The sequence below is a fragment of the Barbus barbus genome (genome assembly GCF_936440315.1).
Source record: "Barbus barbus genome assembly, chromosome: 7".
Taxonomy (NCBI): Eukaryota; Metazoa; Chordata; class Actinopteri; order Cypriniformes; family Cyprinidae; genus Barbus; species Barbus barbus.
Genome location: NC_136735.1, coordinates 30,567,272 through 30,590,307, shown reverse-complemented (window position 1 = coordinate 30,590,307; position 23,036 = coordinate 30,567,272). Strand labels below are relative to the sequence as shown.

Below are 23,036 nucleotides of genomic sequence, written 5' to 3'. Positions count from 1 at the left end.
TAGTTTCTAGAGTAGTTACTATCAGCAGTCAGTCATTTTAGATGTAGGGTTTGGGCTCGAGTTGGTATGTTAAACCTGGGTAAATCATGTTTTGCTGGGTTATATAATCATTAACTTGCTGTTCATTGTTTTTGATGTATGAATATACCATATGTAAAGAGTCTTAATATATTCATTCTGCATTTATAGAATCTGAGAGCCGTGAGAAAGAAGAAGGCCCTTGCTCTTGCCCCGCAGTGGTACCAGTTCTGTAAGAAAACAGATGACATGATGCAGTGGCTGGACAAAATTGAGAAGACCTTAGCAGAGCTTCCAGATCCCCCCGAGGAGCCCCGAGTGAAAGTGAGAGTGAAAGTTTCTGTGTACACTACCAGTCTTAATTATTATTTATATTCTTATATTTTAGCTTCTTCAAAGTAGCCTTTTCAAAGTTCTTCCCACCAGGGATGTTTTTTAAAAAAAAGTATAAAGGGACTTGCTGTGTCTTTTAAGTCCCTTAGCTTCCTTCTTAAAAAGTTGAAGGGTATTTCAAGACTGTGCACCAAATTAATTGATGTATGTTCTCCATCAGGCAGTTGGTTCTGAGATTGAACAGCAGCGTCTGAAGTTGGAGGACTTGCGCGGACTGGGTTGCATGCTTTCAGAGGGTGGAGCTGCCAAGCTGGTGGAGCCCCGCCTCCTCCCAGTCAATAAACGCTGGGCAGAGCTGGATGTTAATTTCACTCAAGTGCACCACAAAAGTGTAAGTGTGCTCTTGGTGGTAAAAAAGTCAATAGATGTTAGCTTAACAAATTTATTGTGAAATTAGTAAGTAAAAATGCAGATGGATTGAATGCAATAGGTGGCCCTAAATACGCATAAAACGAGTGTGCCATGAAATATGTAATGTAATGCGTGTTGTAAAGATTGCGAGTGAAAACACAAGAAAAAGAAAATGCTTATAGCGGCATGAGTCATGATTGTCATGTTAGCCTGATGGGAACAAACTTCCTCTGTAAGTGATTTTAAAACATAAGACAGTACCCAGATTCTAAGACTACAATAAGATTTCACTTCTACTGTTAATACAATTTTGGTAGGCTACTATGAAATGGATGGACTAAATGTTATATAATTCAGATGGGCTACCTGTTATTTTTATGGTATATCGAAAATACCGTATCGACTTTTTTTTAAATGTCATTGTTTTTAGCAGTATTTACCATACTTTCAAAACTAAAATTAAAATAGGAAAAATGCAATATGAAAAAAGTGTTTTACAGAGAGAGAAAAAAAAAGATGATGTGGTTTTCAAAAAGCATTTTTCCAAAAGGTACATCTGGAAAAAGGGGGTCGTCTTATATTCGGGTCAATACGATACATGCATGTGTGTGTATTTATATATGCATATTAAATATACACAGCACACATACATATATTATGTAAGCAAAAACTTTTATTTTGGATGCGATTAATCATTTGACAGCATTACTATTTATCATTTTTCAAGATTTTGAACATTTCAATAGTATTAAAACGAAAGTAAATATTGAAAATGCGTATTTGATATGTGATGCTGGACCACAAAACCAGTCTTAAGTAGCACGGGTATATTTGTAGCAATAGCCAACAACAATACATTGTATGGGTCAAAATTATGGATTTTTCTTTTATGACAAAAATCATTAGGATATTAAGGAAATATCATGTTCCATGGAGATATTTTGTCAATTTCCTACAGTAAATATATCAATACTTAATTTTTGATAAGTAAAATGCATTGCTAAGGACTTCATTTGAACAACTTTACAGGCGGTTTTCTCAATATTTAGATTTTTTTGCACCCTCAGATTGAAGATGTTTAAATATTGTCCTATCCTAACAAACCATATATCAATGGAAAGCTTATTTATTCAGCTTTCATATGATATATAAATAGCAATTTTAAAAAAAATGGCCCCTTATGGCTGGTTTTGTGGTCCAGGGTCACATAAAAAAATGTTAAATACTAAAGTATTTGGTTTTTCCTGTGTTAAAATCACTGTAATGTGCTGCATCTTATGGTTTATTGATTTAGTCAGGTATTAAAAAACAATAGAGTTGTATGAAGTGTTTTTTTATTTATTTATTTTTTTAAATTTCCTGAACATTCATTTTTCCATCTTTTTATTGCTCTTCGTTGAACAGTAATCTGTTTTTTTTTAATCCAAGTAAAATTGAATGATACCCATGTGTTCTCCATCCTTGTATGTTCAGGATCTGCAGTTTTTGCTGCAGTGTATCGCTGAAAATGAAGCTCTGCTGAACTCTCCTGAGCGCTGGTCTGCAGCATTCATCAACGTTCCCCAACAAGAGAAGTGCCTTAAGGTTATATCATAAACCATGTCTCATTTCTACGAATGAGTTTATTAGTCAATGCATTTTTGTATCCAAGAGCTGATTCAATCTATTATAGAGTTGCTCATGAGCTGTACATGAACACAATTGAAACGGCAGTAAAACTACTAGAAATGCTTTAATCAGTTGTGTTGCATGTGATTTAGGAGGTTAAAGTTAATCTGGATAAACTGGAGAGTCCAGTGACGGAAGCTCTGGGAAGAGGTGCCTCTTATCCGGAGGAGAGTTTACTGGTCCAGCTGCTCAGAACCAACTGGGAAAACCTTAAAAAGCTCTATCGTGACCGACTCACGTAAGGATGAATGACATTACACTGTTGAAATTTGCCTTGTCGCTTAAATGAGTCAATAGAATGTGTTATTAAATAGGCAAATTGTTCTGAGGTGTTCGTTATAGTATTAGTTTAGTATTATTTATATCTTCTTAAAATATTTATTAATATTTTAAATGAGCTTTTATTTTAAAATTTTCATTTTGGTTGAAGTTGTAGTAATTTGTTATGTGCTTGTCATGTTTATATTAAGCTTTTATTTCAGTTTTAGTAATTTAAGTACTTTAACTTCTGTTGCAATGGCAACATTTTGAATTTGAGTTTTTAATATAGATATTTTATTTCAGCTTTATTTCAGTTAACAGACACAAGGTTTGATCATTTTCTAACAGATTAAGTATTTAGAATGCCTCAGAAAATCTATGCAGTCTTCTAGTCATAAGGAGTCATTCTAAACGAGGTGTCAATTAGTAAGCCACAAAAATGTTTTTGAATGCTTTATAATTAAATAATGTTTAAATTAACTTTTGATTCCAATAAATTTTACATTAGAATATTGATTTTTATGTTCGCTACATTTTCTCTCTTTACTCTCTGAATCAAAATGTTCTGTTTGTCCACTTGCCTTGCTGTCCAGACGCCTTGAAAAAGCCAAGAAATTCAGCGAGGAGCATAAAACGCTTGACAATTGGCTCACAGATGCTGAGAGGACGACAGTGAAGTATGAACAAGACCCCATAAATAATAGAGACCACCTCAAGGTAATCATAAATTTAATCTGTGGCTACAATCTTATTATTAAAATATAATATATATAACAAATTGTATTCTGTATAATATATCAAGACTACTACTAAAGGAATGGTTGAACAAAAAATGAAAATTCTGTCATGATTTATGCACCCTCGTGTGTTACCAAACATTTATGCATTTCTTTTCTTTTCAAACAAAAGAAGATATTTTGAAGAATGTTGATAACCAAACAGTCTCGGTTCCCACTGACTTCTATTTTTTTATCCATCTAATGGAAATCAAACAGTTTGGTTACCGACGTTCTTCAAAATAGCATCTTTTATGTTCCACAAAATAAAGAAAGTCATACAGGTTTGGAACAATATGAGAGTGAGAAAATAATAATGACAGAATTTTCATATTTAAGTAGATTATTTCTAATAACTAGTATCGGTAATAAAGCATTATATAAAGCGTTCATAGAAAATGTTACCAAATTTTTTTAGGCTGTAAGTCATGTTAGATTAGTTTTCAGAGTATCCATACTGCGACATTCTACTTTCCCAGGAGCTCCAGGGGGGTTTGGAGAAACAGGAAGCAGCAGTGAAGGGGCTCAATGCTCTTGGGATGGATCTGACTCCACAGTGCAGTAAGGACGACAGGGACCACATTAAACAGCAGCTCGCCTCTATCAACTCCCGCTGGGCCAAAGTGTCCAACCAGCTCACTGAGATCAAGAGAAGGTTAGTAAAAATTCAGGACACATTAATGCAGGCAGCTTGTGAGAGAGCCGCACACGTTTGAATATCTTAGCATAATTCAATTTGAGCTGCAAACACCTACGTAATTGCCCACTTTTGTCCTTATTTTGATGGAATGCATAAATATGGCTGCTGTGTGTTTTAGGTCTGCAGGGGCAAAAATTGTTCTTGCCGAGTTAAATGAAGACATGGGGGAGTTTCAGTCCTGGCTGGATGATGCAGAGGCTGTGGTTGCACTTCCTGTGGAAGCAGGTCACAAGGAACAGCTCAGTGCAACATTAGAAAAAGTGAAGGTAAAAATCACTTGCGTAAAAAGATAACACGCATGGGGAAAAAACATAGCTTTTAGCTCCATATTAAAATTCTAATTCTCCCATGAGGCAAATCACCAAAAATGAGTCACAAAGACAAGCAGATAATTTGTGTGTGTGTGTGTGTGTGTGTGTGTGTGTAAATCTTCAGGCCCGGGTAGTGGAACTGCCGAGCAGGAAGCAAGCGCTTCATCAGATCAACAGCAAAGGCTCATCTCTCCCAGCTGATAAAGTCAAACCTCTGGAGAAACATCTAAAGGTTATCAACATGCGATGGGCCAAGGTAATCTAAATCGTTTCTTTCCTTCTCTACTATTTGATCTTTCTGGTCCATTAAATTCAATGATTTTGTGACCTTGGTGTGATTACAGCCTAATGAGGGCATTATCATTGAATAGTCATATTCAAGTAATTGTAGATGCATAATAGCGTACCCTAACACATTAAGATTCATCTCAGGAAAACGTTGCATTTTACCCCATAATAGATACATTTTTTATTTAATTTGCATTCTTACACGATTTAAGTGACAATTAAACATATTTCCCCCTAAATTCTCATTAATTCCTCAAAACTGGTGATTCTTGTTTAATTATCCTCAGACTACTGTAAAGCATTGATACTGTATATATTTTTTATGTTAGCTTAATTTAAATGCATTTTTACAAATATGTTATATACTTCATAATTGTACTATTTTGTTGATATAGGGAAATAAATTAATTTTAAAGTGTAACTACACTGAAAAAATATTTTTTTATAAATTTTACAATTAATTACAAAAATAGCAAGTAACGCACAGTGACATTTTTAAGTGGGAAGACTTCTGTTACAGCGTTTTTACAGTGTAATAGTATGATACGTTAAGACAGTGAAATTCATTTATTTTAAAATGTGACTTTAGTGACTTCCAAATATTGTTTGGATTCAAATGATTTTTTCCGCCTTTTTTTTTTTTTTATAAAAAATTCAAATGTTATGAAAACCATGCAAAAAGGTTTTGAAAATGGTCCTAAAAATAAGCTTTCTGTTCTTTATGAAAAATTATATTTATTTTCAGTTCTCTTAATTTTTACACTGATATTTTTAATATTTCAGTATCTCTTTTGATTTTGGTGTAAAATATCACCTGGACATGTTCTAGAAAGATTTCCTTCTGCAGTGATTTACTGCAAAGAACTTTAAATGTTTCTTTCTCTACTCCAAAGGTGTCCACTGATCTTCCTGAGAAGCAGCGACAAATCGAGGATCTCCTGAGGGATTTGTCTTTGTACCAGGAACGGCTCTCCAAGCTGTCAATTTGGGCCTCCACTACAAAGAATCAGCTTGAGCAGTCCCCTACTGCAGTGGACCCAAAGGTAATCTCACAGACGTGATCAAGCACATATGTAGAACACACTTCCCACAGTCTTGCTATTTCATAATACTACTGTCTGTCTTATTTCAACTTTCAAGCAGTAATATTAGCCTGGTGTGGTGTAGTGGTAGAGGCTCATGGCAACCATCACATTGCTTATTTCAGTGGTTCCCAACCTTTTTTTTCATGCCCCCCCCCCCCCCCCCATGTACACACATAGTAATCTGAGCCCCCCACCCCCTCGTATTATATTTATACACGCCCATATATATATATATATATATATATATATATACAGGTCCTTCTCAAAAAATTAGCATATTGTGATAAAGTTCATTATTTTCTGTAATGTACTGATAAACATTAGACTCTCATATATTTTAGATTCATTACAACACAACTGAAGTAGTTCAAGCCTTTTATTGTTTTAATATTGATGATTTTGGCATACAGCTCATGAAAACCCAAAATTCCTATCTCAAAAAATTAGCATATTTCATCCGACCAATAAAAGAAAAGTGTTTTTAATACAAAAAAAGTCAACCTTCAAATAATTATGTTCAGTTATGCACTCAATACTTGGTCGGGAATCCTTTTGCAGAAATGACTGCTTCAATGCGGCGTGGCATGGAGGCAATCAGCCTGTGGCACTGCTGAGGTGTTATGGAGGCCCAGGATGCTTCGATAGCGGCCTTAAGCTCATCCAGAGTGTTGGGTCTTGCGTCTCTCAACTTTCTCTTCACAATATCCCACAGATTCTCTATGGGGTTCAGGTCAGGAGAGTTGGCAGGCCAATTGAGCACAGTAATACCATGGTCAGTAAACCATTTACCAGTGGTTTTGGCACTGTGAGCAGGTGCCAGGTCGTGCTGAAAAATGAAATCTTCATCTCCATAAAGCTTTTCAGCAGATGGAAGCATGAAGTGCTCCAAAATCTCCTGATAGCTAGCTGCATTGACCCTGCCCTTGATAAAACACAGTGGACCAACACCAGCAGCTGACATGGCACCCCAGACCATCACTGACTGTGGGTACTTGACACTGGACTTCAGGCATTTTGGCATTTCCCTCTCCCCAGTCTTCCTCCAGACTCTGGCACCTTGATTTCCGAATGACATGCAAAATTTGCTTTCATCCGACCACTGAGCAACAGTCCAGTGCTGCTTCTCTGTTCAAAAGTGGCTTGACCTGGGGAATGCGTCACCTGTTGCCCATTTCCTGCACACGCCTGTACACGGTGGCTCTGGATGTTTCTACTCCAGACTCAGTCCACTGCTTCCGCAGGTCCCCCAAGGTCTGGAATCGGTCCTTCTCCACAATCTTCCTCAGGGTCCGGTCACCTCTTCTCGTTGTGCTGCGTTTTCTGCCACACTTTTTCCTTCCCACAGACTTCCCACTGAGGTGCCTTGATACAGCACTCTGGGAACAGCCTATTCGTTCAGAAATTTCTTTCTGTGTCTTACCCTCTTGCTTGAGGGTGTCAATGATGGCCTTCTGGACAGCAGTCAGGTCGGCAGTCTTACCCATGATTGCGGTTTTGAGTAATGAACCAGGCTGGGAGTTTTTAAAAGCCTCAGGAATCTTTTGCAGGTGTTTAGAGTTAATTAGTTGATTCAGATGATTAGGTTAATAGCTCGTTTAGAGAACCTTTTCATGATATGCTAATTTTTTGAGATAGGAATTTTGGGTTTTCATGAGCTGTATGCCAAAATCATCAATATTAAAACAATAAAAGGCTTGAACTACTTCAGTTGTGTTGTAATGAATCTAAAATATATGAAAGTCTAATGTTTATCAGTACATTACAGAAAATAATGAACTTTATCACAATATGCTAATTTTTTTAAAAGGACCTGTGTATATATATATATATATATATATATATATATATATATATATATATATATATATATATATATATATATATATATGAGTTGACAGTAGTAGTTTGAGTAAGGATGCAGATGTAAATTTATGTTCATTATCAAAATCAGTAACATCTGTAAAAAATTGCAACAACCTCCTTTTTTATTTGGTGAAATTTAATTTTATTGACTTTGAGTTTTATTAATTACATTCAATTACTCCTTTAATACATTTAATACATGTACATTAATATAATACATTTGATATAAATACCCCACATTTCTGCCACAATACCATGGTTTATTTAATATTACTACAGTAAATCCATGGTAAACGATGGCGATTTGTAGATTGAAAAGCTACTGACTGTATCGTTGCACACAGTGTGTTTCTGCTGTTTGTCATTCAAAATTTAATTGAATATTTATCTAACTTATTTTATCGAGGAAATTATATAACTATAGTTATAGTTGTCATTTTATCGCCCACCCCTACCTCAAAGTATATCTGCTCCCGCGCCCCCGCTGTGAACTCTGGCGCCCCCCAGGTTGGGAACCACTGGCTTATTTGATCCCTTCGTTCAGCAACAAGGTGTTTTCAAAGATTAAGGAAACTTATGTTGTACTCTATTATAAAAGTCTGATTTAACTTTTTTAATGACCCATTGCTTTGCCGGTCAGGGTCTTTAGGGAAAATAATATTATTTAACAGTCACCAAGTCACAGGTCTTATTTTACACAATCTCTCAAATTTGTACCAAGAGGGTTTTTAGACGACATAGACTGTCTATTTAATTAGACTCCCAGCATCATCTTCATACAGAGCTTCAGCTGCTCCCATCAAGACACGGGTTTCGCTTCCCTAGACATGGAACTAATGGGTTCAGGAAATCATTTGTTCTTTCAGTTACTGAATTTATGAAAAAATCAGTACATCTGTACTTGTGTGGTTTTGAATTATTTGTGGCTGGTTTACTCTGATTTGGCTCTACACCGTTTATTATGATTTGCACATTGCTGCATGCATATTTATACTTTTTTTTTTTTTTTTTTTTTTTTTCAAAACCGAATCTTTGTTTCTTCTTTTCTTTTGTCTTTGTTTCTTCGTGGTGCTTGGCAAGGCACGTATAACTATTACTATTGCTCCTTTTCATAGTTAAAGGAACACTCCACTTTTTTTGGAAATAGGCTCATTTTACAACTCCCCTAGAGTTAAACAGTTGAATCGCAACTTTTTATTTTCCGTCGGTCTTGGTACACAATGGAACTACAGAAGAGTCAAGTTTTAAATAGGAAAAATATCGAAACTCTTTAGTCATTTTTTGATGACCAAATGCTAATGGTCTAATCCGATTCAATGATCTATGCTAAGCTAAGCTAAAAGTGCTGCCGCCAGACCCGGAGATCGGCTGAGTGGATTCAAAAACGGTAAAACTCAACTCTTTAACTCTAGGGGAGTTGTAAAATTAGCCTTTTTCCAAAAAAAAAGTGGAGTGTTCCTTTTAAGGGTATTTCAGAGGGCATTTCTCCCCCAAAATCAATTTTTTTGTGATATGTGACTTGTGACTTGGACTGTTGTTAATTATTTTTTTCATTTTGTGTAGATTGAGGAGGATGTAAAGGAAAAGAAACCAGCAGTGGAAGCTGTTTTGGGGAAAGAGAGACCACCATGCCAACCGGAGAAGGTGTGTAATCGACCATGATATTATTAAATATGATCTCAGAAACACTATGACTATGATATTTGATTACTCTGCACACTTCCCAGTAGGATCTACCATCGCTGTACTGTAATGTAATATATCAGACTATATCAGTCTATCAGCTTCACGGCATGAAACCTTATTTAATATAATTCTCCTGGATTGATGTATTCCAGGGGCAATTTGATGGCCTCAGTGCAGATTGGACATCTATTCAAGTTCTCCTTAAAGACTGGCGAGACAAATGTCAGCTCGCAGGTATGAAATCGCATAATGTGTGATGATTGTAGCTACAATAATACGCTATTAAAATTAAAGCACATCTCATGTTGCTTATGTGATGTTAGACGTCTGAAAGTCTGAACAAAAGATAATTTGTTACTTTCCAGCCGTAACTTTGACTGGTAGTGCAGCAGGAGATGCAGCCCTTGATAAATTCAATAAATCCTGGATGGAGCTTGATGATTGGCTCACTCTTTTGGATCACATGGTCCAGACTCAGAGAGTAACGGTCGGAGATCTTGATGAGATCAACGAAATGACGGTGAAACTCAAGGTCAGATTGTGAAGTCAGCTTGTCAGTCTTATTCCATTTCCACAGTAAAATACTTTGTTTACTGTCCTGCAGGGGCAGCATTTAATCTTTTCTCCATACTCCATAAAGCAGCAAAGAGAATTTAGTTCAACCAAACATTTTACCAATTTCCACCCTTTCTCTGACCCTTAGAATTACGCAGACTGTACAGTAAATTTTAATGACCTCTGTAATGATTGGCTAGCCTTTTCACATTTGAAATTAGCAGCAGACCAAACCTTATTATTATTAGGTAAGGCATTGTTTTACCTGAAGATGGCATTGTTTTAATGCTGTGCCTTTAAGGTACCTTAAGTGTTAAAGGCACAACATTAAAAAATAGGCTGTTAATTAAATAGAAAATGGTGTTTAAAAATGTAATTGTGGTACATATTGTGTTTGTGTGTGTTAATTTAAATAATTATATTATTCAATAATATTCTGTCAAACGATTAATCACGATTAATCACATCCAAAATAAAAGATTTGTTTGCATAATATATGTGTGTACTGTGTATATTTATTATGTATATATAAATACGCACTTGCATGTTTATATTTCAGAAAATAAATTTGTTTATATATAAAATATATTTATATTTATGCAAATACATGTAAATATTTTCAAAATATATACTGTATGTATGTATATTTATATATATACACCGAACACACATATATTATGCAAACAAAAACCTTTATTTTGGATGCGATTAATCGTGATTAAAGGGTTAGTTCACCCCAAAATAAAAATTCTGTCATTAATTACTCACCCTCATGTCGTTCCAAACCCGTAAGACCGTTCATCTTCGGGACACAAATTAAGATGTTTTTGATGAAATCCGAGAGCTATCTGACACTCCACAGACAGTAACAAAACTGAAATGTTCCCAGGTCCAGAAACGTAGTAAATACATCGGTAAAACAGTCCATGTAACATCAGTGGCTCAACTTCAGTTTTGCGAAGCTACGAGAATACTTTTTTTTTTTTTTTTTTTTTTTTTTTTTGCACAAAGAAAACAAAAATAACATAATTTACTCAACCATTCTTCTCCCCCGAGTTATGTCTTCCACCATTTTGGAGAGTACCTAAGAGCGTATTTGATGTAATCAGCGTTGTTTACGTTCGGGGAGAAAGCGCGCATGAACGTATTCTGCGTATTAAGCGTTGTTTACGCTTAGGAAAAAGCGTGTGTATGCATTGTGATACTCTCTAAAATGGTGGGCGACGTAACTGGGGTTGAGTGAATGGTTGAGTAAATTGTTATTTTTGTTTTCTTTGCGCAAAAAAAAGTATTCTCGTAGCGTCGTAAAACTGAAGTTGAGCCACTGATGTCACATAGACTGTTTTACCGATGTATTTACTACGTTTCTGGACCTGGGAACGTTTCAGTTGTGTTGCTGTCTATGGAGTGTCAAAAAAAAAATATATATATATAATATAAATAATATAAAAATATATATACACACACACACTATTCAATAAAAAAAAAAAAATATATATATATATATATATATATATATATATTATTTATATTGTAATATAATATTGTATTTTTAAGTAATTATTATATTATTATTAGATCATTTAAAGTCATTATTGCGTTAAATAAGAAAGGCATTGGATAGATATTACAAAACCTTTTTAGGCTACAATGTTGCCATAATTAATTATATTTTCACAGACTGTTAAGTATTTAGAATTGCATAAATAATCCTATGAGATTTATAGGTTTTAAAGGAAATTATTATTATTTCAAAATATTGAATATTGATTTTTTTTTTGCCCCCATGTCTTGAATTTTAAACTCACATAACTGCATTCTAATGTTACATCACACAGTCAGTCGATCTGCATCATGTTCGTCAGCAACTGCATGCAATGTGAGATCGATGACTTAAACATTTTAACGTTAATCAAACATTTTTCCCTATTTAATCACACCAAATTACCATGTTAAATTGACAGCCCTAGTAATATTATTATTACTAATCACCAATATAATATAAAACTATTAAACCAATATAATCAATATCACCAAAATACTGTATATTTGGTGTACTAACATAATACAAAAAATATACATTAGGACTCTTTTACCTCACATAGTGGCCTCATGAGACCACAAGATCCCACACAACTCTGTAGTAAAATAATTATCTGCTGTGATTTAACAGTCAACACTGCAAGACATGGAGCAAAGATGCCCACAGCTGAACAAACAAATCACTGCAGCTCAGAACCTGAAGAACAAAACCAATAACCCTGAGACACGGGCAACCATTACAGACCGCAGTAAGTCAGCTTTGCCTCATCCATGTCCATATTCTCTCTCAGCGATACACTGTATTTGTGGTGATATGAAGGTTCTAACATTGTAACGGCTTGATGGAAAACTAAATCTCAGAAATAATGCAGAAAGTAAACTGACTGTTGGCAAGGATTGTGTCTTAATGGGCATCTCAAGGTCGTATAGTATTATAAGACAACACTATTGAACACAAACTACAATATACTGTAAGACAAAAGAATTTGTGTTTGGATTTAATTTTAAAAAATGATGTAATATCTGGTTAATTAAACTTAAAAGAAAAAGAAAGAAGGAAAATTTTGTGTAGTCACCACTATCTTTTTTTTCCTGAAATATAAAAGGTAAAATTGTCATTAAGCAATGGCATTGTATGTGGTTGTGAGAAACAATCAGTCTTTCAGCCAGCCAGCCAGCCAATCAATTTATTTATTCATTCAAAAATAATTAGACAAATAATTAATTTTATTTTATAGACCATTATATGAACTATGATTTTCAGACTTGTTCTTTAGAAACTTTCTGTCTTTTATTTCAAGTTGAAAAATTACAGGCACACTGGGAAGATTCCCACACCAAGCTGTCGGAGAGGGTCCTTCAGCTGCAGAACATGTATAAGGACTCCAGCGATTGGCTGGAGGCCAGAAAAAGGGTGGAGCCTCTCATTAAGAAAGCCAATGAAAAACTGGAGAGCTGGAAAAAAGTTTCTCACAGTGCTGATGATTTAAAAGGCCAAAATGCAGATGTCAAGGTAATGTAGAATGAACACAATATCTATTTCATGACAGAACATAAGCGAATCAGTGTGCTTGTGTTCTTTGAATGAACTGCAGATGAATGCATGCGATTTGATTACTACAAATAAATGCTGTATTATTCTATTGCAGCAACTTTCTAAGGATATACAGCAGTGGCAAGCTCAGATGAATGTCACCAATGAGCTGGCAAACAAACTACTGACCCTTTATGCAGACGATGACACAAGCAAAGTTAAACAAATGACTGAAAGCATGACTCTAGCTTGGGCCAACATCAAAAAGCGGTGAGCTTCTGTTCAAATCTTTGATCACCGACCAGTGGAGTAGCATATAATAACATTCTCCCTGAAAATGAAGTATTTGTAATATTGTTGAGTCTGAAAATAATGCACTGCTGACACAGCGAGGGTGCATAAGAGCTTATTTCAAAGGTGCAGTTGATTTCAGAAGAATTGTGTGCCATTCGAGATTCTGTGGTTTGATGTTTAAAGCATGTGCTACCAACAGATACAACAATCTAATAATAACATGTATTAAATGTTAAAGAAGGATGTTAAGGTATTACTTAATTTAACCTCGTTTCTATATAATAATGAAGTAATTTCCCTTTCAGTGCAGGGGACAAGGAGGCAGATCTGGAAGCCGGACTGCGACAGTTGCAGCATTTCTACTTGGACCTGGAGAAATTCCTTAATTGGCTAACTGAAGCAGAAACCACAGCCAATGTCTTACAAGATGCCACGTTTAAGGAGGGACTTCTGGAAAACCCTGCCACAGTTCGGCATTTACTTGAGCAATGGCAGGTAAGCGGTATTTCCAAATTGCATATGTCACAGCAATTTTCCCTCTTTGGTTAAAATGGACAACACTCATAGATTTGCCCAATCTCATGTTACTCTTGAGTACCTATAGAGTAGTATAGCATTCTTCATATCTCCAAAGAGTCTTTAGTTTTACCATATTTATAAAAGAAATATACAGCTTTACGATTCTCTCTGAAAACAGGAGAGAGAGTGTGTCTTGGGCCGAGCTAAAGAGTCACGAGCACATGAACGCCGATTGCCAACAAAACACCGAAATTTGATGCAGCTTCACTTTCTGCCTCCGGTTCCGATTCATGACCGGGATCTTTTATAGCTGGGACCGCTCCATCTTTCAGTATCAAGCAATGTACAAAGCCAGCGTTGAACTGGACCTTGTTTATAAAACATTCGTCACCTGAACACTTGCAAAACTCCGTTGCTGCCCCAGAAAAACAAACTGCATCCACTGTTCACGTAATGCTGGGCTCGCTGGGAAGCTGAACAAGGTTATCTTTCCCTCACATCTAAAAACACACTGCTTTAGAGTCCGATGATGTTGAAGGGTGTGCACAGGAATTCCTCCCTTCATGTTTTGAAAAGTTGAAAAGTTTTAGAGTGTATTTGACACAGAATTACACTGCCATACATTCAAATAGTTTTTTGAAACTGTGTTTAGCATGAGAATCCAACTCTTTACCAGTGTAGATAACTCAGAATGCATGAAATAGCATTAGACTCCCCCTTTAAAGCATTTGTTTAGAGCATTTCCAGCTCCAGTCCAGGTTTTCCATTTCCTGCTACACACACGCATAGATGACAGAAACCCTACTTAGACATAAAATATTTAGTTGAAGTACCCTCTGAGAGTTTAAGTTATTATTTCAGTAATTTAACAACACATTTGAATTTTCACAGTTCTCTGATGTTGATGTTGATGATAGTAATAATAATAATAATTTTAAAATGTTTAATCATTTAAATTATTTTTGTTGTTATTAAAAGTAGTAGTATGTTTTAACTATTATTTATAAAATAATTCTGTTGATTAGTTTCAGTTCATGGTTGAATGTTCATGGTTCTGTGAATAATAATTATAATAAAGGTTTTAATTGTGATTATTAGTAGAATATTTTATCTATTCTAAAAAATGATTATAAAATAATAAACTAATTATAAAAGACAAATATACTATATATATTAATTTAACAATAATTTAACAATACATTTTGGGTTTCTCTGTGTAGTAATAATAATAATAATAATTGTTATTATTAGTAGTATTTTAATTCTGTATTATTATTAACAGTTTTAACTATTATAAAAGAAATATAAAATAATTATCAAAATAAAGACAAATATATTACAGTTGCAAATTATAACAATTTAACAACACATTTGAATGTTCATGCGTTCACTGATGTTGATGATAATAATAATAATAATAGTTTTAATTATGATTATTATTAGTAATAATAATAGAATATTTTAACTGTTCTAAAACTAATTATAAAATTAACAAATTATAAAAAGACAAATATATTATAGTTGTAATTTACAATAATTTCACAACATATTTGGAGTTTCTCTGATTATAATAATAATAATATAAATATTAATAATAATTTTAATGGTTGTTATTAGTAGTTTTTTAAATGTGTATAGTTAGTAACTGTTTCAACGCCTATACAAATTTGTTTTTAAATAATGTTAAAAAATAAAGACAGAAATGTATTACTGTTGTAAATTACAAATGTATTGTAAAATCAAACTTTGATAATATTTGATCATTATAATAATGAAATGCGCTGCATGCTTCACTCTAAAACATGCAGTGAATCAGACTATACAGTTATTTCATTAAACTGATACCTTTGATTTGATAATCACATCATGCAGCCCCAATTATTTATTTATATATTTCAATTTTACATTCAATATAATTAATTAGCTTTTCAACAACTCACGAACACCCTGCAGTTTCCTCATGACCTGGGAAACCTACTCGGTGTTCAAAATTTGCACTAAATTGCTAATCCGCTTTGGTTTTAATATCAAAGATCTGTGAACAATATAAATTAAATAAATAAAAAAGGATACATATACACTTTTATAAATCATTCTATGGCGTTATCCACCTGCAGCTTTTCTGCATTAAAATACAGATAGGACAGCACTCCTCCTTAGATTTAAACAGTTGCACAGAGTAGTGTTTGATGCGCTATTTTTAGGACATAAACACTATAACAGTATTACTGAAGAGTAAATAATGTTAAACTCCATTCCCATTATCAGCTCTCGGGAGTTTAAGTGTTATTTATTAGGAAGGCAGAGTAAACTGACGGGTCCATTGTCCAGGTCGCCCGCTTCTCACTGGTATGGGAGATATGTGCATTTGGCAACGGTGCAGAGACACAGTTAAATATGAAGAGGCAGACAAAGACGTGGGCTATAAAGGGAAGCCTCTGTTCTCCCAGAAAACCAGCTCTGACCCATTCCTCGCTCGCAGTGCCCACTCGCGCCTCAAACAACAGGGCCAGTGTGCCTCCGCGACTGGCATTCTGCAGCTCGTTTCACATCGCATGTAGACACATGGTCGCAGAATACATTTCCTCGCTCTCTTCCTCACGGTGTCCCTTTCTCCCTCGTTTTCGCCTCGCGTCAGACACGTCCACATGGTGGGGAATTAAAGGATTGTCGCTGCTGACAGTCAGACGGGCTGTTTTCCATTCATTTGATGTCGCTCGTTCATTGGATATGTTGCACAGGAAGACGTATCATGTTAAGGTTTGATCTTCACTGTCAGCTTCGCGGTTGCTTCGTGACTTTGGATTTGTTTGGCTTGCATCATGACTTTGAATGAAATTGGTTTCAAACTATGGGAGCAAACACTTAAAGAGAAATGCATGAAAATTGTTGGTTTGTTAACAGTATTCCATTTATCTTTTCTCAAATAATAAAAAAAAAATGATAAAATAGATTTCCATTTAAAGCACATGAATTTTGAAATGCTGCTGACTTGCGTTACCTTACGAAATACTAAAATATGTCTAAAAATGCCATTTTTAATTAATGAGAGCAGTGATAGCATTTGAAACTATTATTGACTCTTGATTTTGTCTTTAAATCAATATCAAGATTTTAAGGTATATATTATATTATATAATATTCAGGGTTATTGTAATTGACTAAAACAATAAAAAAAAATTTTTTACTTATAAAAATAAAATAAATCAACATTTCTCATTTATATTTAGTTCAACTTGATGTTCTAATTGACTAAAACAGGAATAAAAATTAATAAAAACTATTTTTTTTTTAATGGTATACACTGCCCTCTAAAAGTTTGGAAACACCCCTGGCAAAGTGTGGTTTTGGACGATATCAGCATAAATCCTTATCATTTTTTGGTGCAAATACATTAAAGTAACTTGGCATTATCATTGAAGACCAGCAATAAAACATGATAATGGCAATATATACATGTCAAAGTCAGACATGTACCCTTTGCCAGCTGTGATGCCTGGTTACTGGTTTAAACGTTTTTAAACAAGGTTTTTAAAAGATTTTTGGGTCAGCACACTTTAATAGCTTCAACAATTGATTGCTAAAGTCAATGTTTGAATAAACTGACAGCTCGGATGCCCAGATTATGCAGAGCTGTAATAGCTGCTAATGGTGGATATTTTGATTAATCGAAAATTTTAGTTTTTTTCTATGTGTAAACTGTTTATGTAATAAAACATTTTCTTGGTTTGTGTTGTCCCTTATCAGTGCAAAATTATCAGAAATTAAAAAGGATTCATGCCAATGTTGTCCAAAACCCCACTTTTCTAGGGCGTTTCCAAACTTTTGGAGGGCAGTGTATAATGATAAAACAACAAAATTACTAAAACTGCAACTAAAATTAAAATGACAATGGAAAATACAAAAATGAAAACTAATTAAAATATTTAAAAAGCTATAATACCTTTGATATGATACTAAAATAACTAATAACACAAATTTTTATTTTATTTTATTCAATGAAAATGCAATGCAAGTGTTCCCTTTAAAAATAATTTATAACATTACTATTACTGTGGCATGTTATATTCGATTAGAGCAAAACATGTTCCAAAAGCACATCTTGTTAGCATGTACACAGTAGATGTAACAAGTATCGGGAGAAGTAAAAGAATCTCTTTCTTTATCCCTAATCACATGCTGAACTGTAACTTGGATGTCTGTGATCTCTTTTAATCCTCGCAGGATCTCCAGGCAGAGATTGATGCCCACCGGGAGATGTACCATTCATTAGATGAAAACGGACAGCGTATCGTATCATCTCTGGAGGGAACAGACAATGCTGTGGTGCTACAAAAACGACTTGATGGCATGGGGCATCGGTGGCATGAGTTGTGTAACAAAGTTATGAGTATAAGGTAAGACAAATTAATCATCTATATTTAACCTGGGAAGAATTCACGCTGAGCAGAAACGGGCTTTGAAAAATAATGTGATCATATATAAGCCCCAGGCCTGTGTAATACTTTATGCAAACCATTGCATTTATTTGACTTTAAATATAAAGTAAAAGCCGGCATATTTTTAGTCCTGCTTGCAAGGCATTGCTAACAACTTAGGTTTCCCTAACATTAAATATTACACTTTAACGTGTTATTTGCCTGGATTATTTGCATTACAGAAATAAATGATGAATGAATATTTTTGCGAATATTTTTGCACACACACATATATGGCTGCATTTACAGTAAAAATAAATATTGTGAAATAGTATTACAATTTAAAATAACTTTTTGTCTTTTGTAATATTTTCAAATGCCATTACATTTTTAAATGTTAAATTATTATAATTTACAACTATTATATTTGTCTTTTTAATTATCATTTATTATTTTATATTTATTTGTTTTAAAGCTACTAATAATAATAATAATCATAATAAAAAGTATGAATATTTTTAATTATTATCATTGACAAAACCCATAAACTTTCAAAAGTCTCATTAAATTATTATAATTTACAAATTGTCTTATTTTTTTATCATTTGTTTTTTCTTTTTTTAAATATATTTATTTGTTTTAATAGTTAGAACATACTACTACTACTACTAAGAATAAGCATAATTAAAAATTATAAGTATTTTTTATAGTCGTAAAGACTCATAAAAGTGTCATTAAATTATAATTTACAACTGTTAAATATTTCTGTCTTATCTTAATAATTTAATAATTATTTTTTTATATAACACTAACAACTTAGCATCATGTTGGTCTGTCTTGAACCACTCATATTTCCAGCAAATGTAAAAATCTTTTAATTTTGCTTGGGAGTCTGCAATTTTTCTCTAGGCAGAATCTGTAATGCTTTCACATAAGGTCTGAATTCATGATGTTTGAATGCAAATTTGAGTTCCATTAGTGCTAAAAAGCAACTTCTAGGACCGCATTTTCCTTGGTAGAAGAAAGAGCTGGTAAAAGCTTTTCTAATGTTCATGCATATTCAAATACAAGATTCAAAGATTTCTCGAATCTCCTCCTTTATCCAGCACCTTCTTTGTAAAAATTCAGTTGCGGTCTGACAGTATGGTGCTCTCTAGTGGTGTTTGTAATTTAACACTCGACACTTGGCAGCGTCGCATCTCACCATCCAGTCGACTCCTCAGGCCCTATCTGGATGCAGGTGTGGATCAGTGGAAACACTTGCACATGTCCTTACAAGAGCTGCTCAACTGGCTGCAGCTGAAGAGGGAGGAGCTAGAAAATCAGAAGCCAGTAGGGGGCGATGTGCCAACCGTGCACCAACAACTACTTACGCACAAGGTGAGTCCAGGACGCATCCTCTTCGCCCCTCACTGAAAGCATGAGGAATGGCGTTCGAGACGTGATTTATGCATTCTGTCTTTTGTTGCGCCCAAGTGTGATCATTATCGGAGTCTGTTCTTGTTAAATATTTAAACAGATGGAAATGATATCTTGCGTAGGAGAGGTGCAAAGTCCCTTGTCATGGTTGTGCGGACCAATTAACATCTGCTGATGGCTGTCAGCTGTCAGGGGCCGCTGTAAACAGGATGTGGTCGTGGAGTAGTTAGTGTAGGGAGCTCAGTGAGCGTGAGTCACTGTCACACTGTACAGGTGCAGTTAACTGGGAAGTAAACTGGCATGTGTAGGAGTCTCAGCATAAATTTAATTGAACAAAGTTTTTGCAAACTGTTAAATAAATTGACATTGCTGTGCTGTGTCTGAGCAAACGTCTGAGACCGCAATGAAAACCTAGAATGAATTTTTCCACTTTAACTTGGAAAGAAAGTTTGAAAACAGAGTAGTTATGGTATACATTTTGTGTATTAAATATAGTGCTTTGTGTATGAGAAAAGCGCATTATAAAGAAAATGTATTATTATTATTATTATTAACATCAAACTTGTGAACTACTCAAATGCTGCTGCCATTCATGTAAAAGTGACAATTATCAATTCAACCTTTCACTCAAATGTATATGCTGATAATATAATTAAGAATAAAATATTTGATAGAAAAATGCAAAACAGAAACATTTTCACAAATAAGAAAATAATGTTCAACTTCCTTTTATATCTTACAGAGGTTGTTATTGTATTATTATTGTAATGGTTGAGATAACGTAATTTTTAGGATTTGTTTGCTCATAAAAACAATAATGAATGGAACATGCCTACTAATAGTGTCACATTTTGTGATTTTAGTATTATTTATATAATAATATTATAGTATTCATGAAGTATTTTGATTTTACTTTTTTATATTTTCAATTTAATTTTAATGTTATTTTGTCATGTTTAATATTTTCTTAATATTTCTATTTAGCTTTATTTTGATTTCAGTTTTAGTAGTGTTAATATTTAAACATTTAATTTTAAACTTTTTTTTTTTTATTTTAAGTTGAACTTTTTCATCCTTATTTTATTATATTTTTAATTACCAAAACAAAAAACTAAATTGACGTTTTAGGAACAACACTGGCATGCAATGTCTGCATTATTTTAGCACCTGGTTCTTTGAAGGAATTATGCATGTAATGATGTAGAAACAGTTGATGACAGTTTGTATTGCATGGAAATGTGCCCAGAAAAATGGCTGAAAGATCTGAGCAGTAACATTTTCACACAAGGATCACTAGAAAATGTACACAAACATTGGTAACAGTACTGTGTTAATTGCATCCTGCTGTATTGATATTTGTGAATCCAGTGCATTCTATAATGAGCTCCTGTTTGCATAGGAAGTAGGCATGTTTGCCCAGGAAGGAATGGCAATGGATTAATTTAAATATGCATGAGGCGTCACTATACCATCACAAATAGCACCTGGTTAAGTGTGACTGCAGGGGGTGTACAGAATGTGAATAAGATGCAGGTTTTCGCATATGTGCTAAAGTTGCAGAAATATTCACCCCTCATTGTGACAGACAGCACTGTTGATAGCAAGTCTCCATGCTTTCCATAGGGCTTCAGAAGAGAATTGGGTGCCAAAGAACCAGTAATCAATGGAACACTCGACAATGCTAAAACCTTCCTCGCCGAGATGCCTCGTGAGGGTCTGAAACAGAGGCCTGGACAAAAGGGTATGAAATCTGCCCTTACACATATGCCCAATACAAGAAATTCCAGATGCTATAACCTGTATTATGTTTATTGTGTGCCACCCAGATGTAAGTCCTGAGGAGAGGGTTCAAAATGTGGGCCGCATATTGCGTAAAGAAGTGGAGGATGTAACGGTGCAATGGAAGAATCTGGGTGCAGCTGCCGTTGACTGGCAGCAACAGCTGGAACTGGCCATGGAGAGGCTGATGGAGCTCCAGGATGCCCAGGATCAGCTGGACTTCAAGCTACGTCAGGCTGAGGCCGTGAAGAATTCTTGGAAGCCTGTTGGGGACCTGCTCATAGATGATTTGCAAAACCACATAGACAGAGTAAAGGTTGGTGTCCTCTCATCACATGCGCCATGATGAGATATTTTTGGAAATGTTCCATGGCAATACCATGGTATTATCTGAAGCACCACGGGAGTAACATATTTATACCATGGTATTTATATTTATTATTTTAATCTATAAGCATTTTTACCAAAAGACATCAAGATTTTATGGGTTTTTTTCCAGGCGTTCCAGGAGGAGATAGCTCCCATCCAGGATAATGTCAATCAGCTCAACCAACTAGCTTCCACATTTAGACCACCTGACATTCAGCTCTCTCCTGACAACCTGAGCAGAATTGATGACCTTAACATGAGATGGAGGCTCCTGCAGGTATCCATCCTTGTTCTTCTAATTTAAAGTCAATGTAAATTGCTGTTTTGCAACGTAATCTTCTGTAATATGTATTTCCAAGCAAAAGCCCATGTTTAACGAGAACTGAGAGACTTGATTTGATCCATTGGGAACTGGCATCAGCAAAAAGGACCATTGTTTCAGATGAAAAGCAAGGTGTTACATTTTGATTTAAGATTACAATGACAAACTAGATTTCATTTGGAATAACATACACCCATTAACTGTTGAGAATAATATTAGGAAAGTGTACAGACAAAGTAGTTTTGATTTCATTTAAATTTAAAATAACACTCATTTCCAATGGACCAACTATTTATAAATCTAGTCAGTTCACAGATTAAGTTTCTGAAACAAAAGGAGTAAAAAAATACAGTTCAATATTTGAGAAGTTGTAGAAAAGTGTACATGTCAGCAATAGATGCAACAAGCAGATCACAAAAATGATCTGTCCTTCAGAGATTTGACAAAGGAAACCGAAAGGCATTATTTAATAAAAGGAAGTAGGACAGAAACATAAAAACAGTCATGATGAATTATTCTAAAGAAAAAATGTTTTGTATAATAGGTTTCTTATAAAATAGTTTTATTGTCCATTGTTTCCTTCTGTGAGTGTTGTTATTGTCAACTAAAACATTTAAAAATCATTTCTGTTAATTGAAATGCTGAAAACTTTTGAAAAGCTGTAATAAAATTAAAATAGTAGATGAAAAACTTAAACTTAGAAGAAAAAACAACTAAAACTGGAAAAAAATTATTAAAGCTTAATAGAACTGTTTATATATAAACCAATAAAAACAACAAAAATAAAAACATGAAAATATGAATTAAAGCTGATTCAAAATGTAATAAAAAATAAAATGTTATATATAAATGATACTAAAATTAGACTATTTAGAGCTATTAATT

At 34.3% G+C, this 23,036-nt stretch overlaps 1 protein-coding gene across 2 annotated transcripts in view; it reads left to right on the top strand.

Annotated features, from left to right (window-relative positions):
* LOC306873056 (dystrophin-like) overlaps positions 1–23,036 on the top strand; it is a gene marked incomplete at its 5' end in the record, with an annotated part of 132,966 nt that overhangs the window by 69,945 nt on the left and 39,985 nt on the right. For both annotated transcript variants that reach the window (XM_079422059.1, XM_079422058.1), the window contains 21 exons: positions 190–342; positions 572–742; positions 2,236–2,346; positions 2,523–2,668; positions 3,285–3,408; positions 3,947–4,122; positions 4,286–4,433; positions 4,603–4,734; positions 5,660–5,809; positions 9,278–9,358; positions 9,553–9,634; positions 9,766–9,932; positions 12,129–12,246; positions 12,799–13,010; positions 13,147–13,301; positions 13,631–13,820; positions 18,069–18,241; positions 19,486–19,642; positions 21,305–21,422; positions 21,508–21,776; positions 21,960–22,106. In XM_079422059.1, coding sequence (XP_079278185.1) covers positions 190–342; positions 572–742; positions 2,236–2,346; positions 2,523–2,668; positions 3,285–3,408; positions 3,947–4,122; positions 4,286–4,433; positions 4,603–4,734; positions 5,660–5,809; positions 9,278–9,358; positions 9,553–9,634; positions 9,766–9,932; positions 12,129–12,246; positions 12,799–13,010; positions 13,147–13,301; positions 13,631–13,820; positions 18,069–18,241; positions 19,486–19,642; positions 21,305–21,422; positions 21,508–21,776; positions 21,960–22,106 — 3,180 coding nt within the window. The remainder of the gene's footprint in view (positions 1–189; positions 343–571; positions 743–2,235; positions 2,347–2,522; positions 2,669–3,284; positions 3,409–3,946; positions 4,123–4,285; positions 4,434–4,602; positions 4,735–5,659; positions 5,810–9,277; positions 9,359–9,552; positions 9,635–9,765; positions 9,933–12,128; positions 12,247–12,798; positions 13,011–13,146; positions 13,302–13,630; positions 13,821–18,068; positions 18,242–19,485; positions 19,643–21,304; positions 21,423–21,507; positions 21,777–21,959; positions 22,107–23,036) is intronic.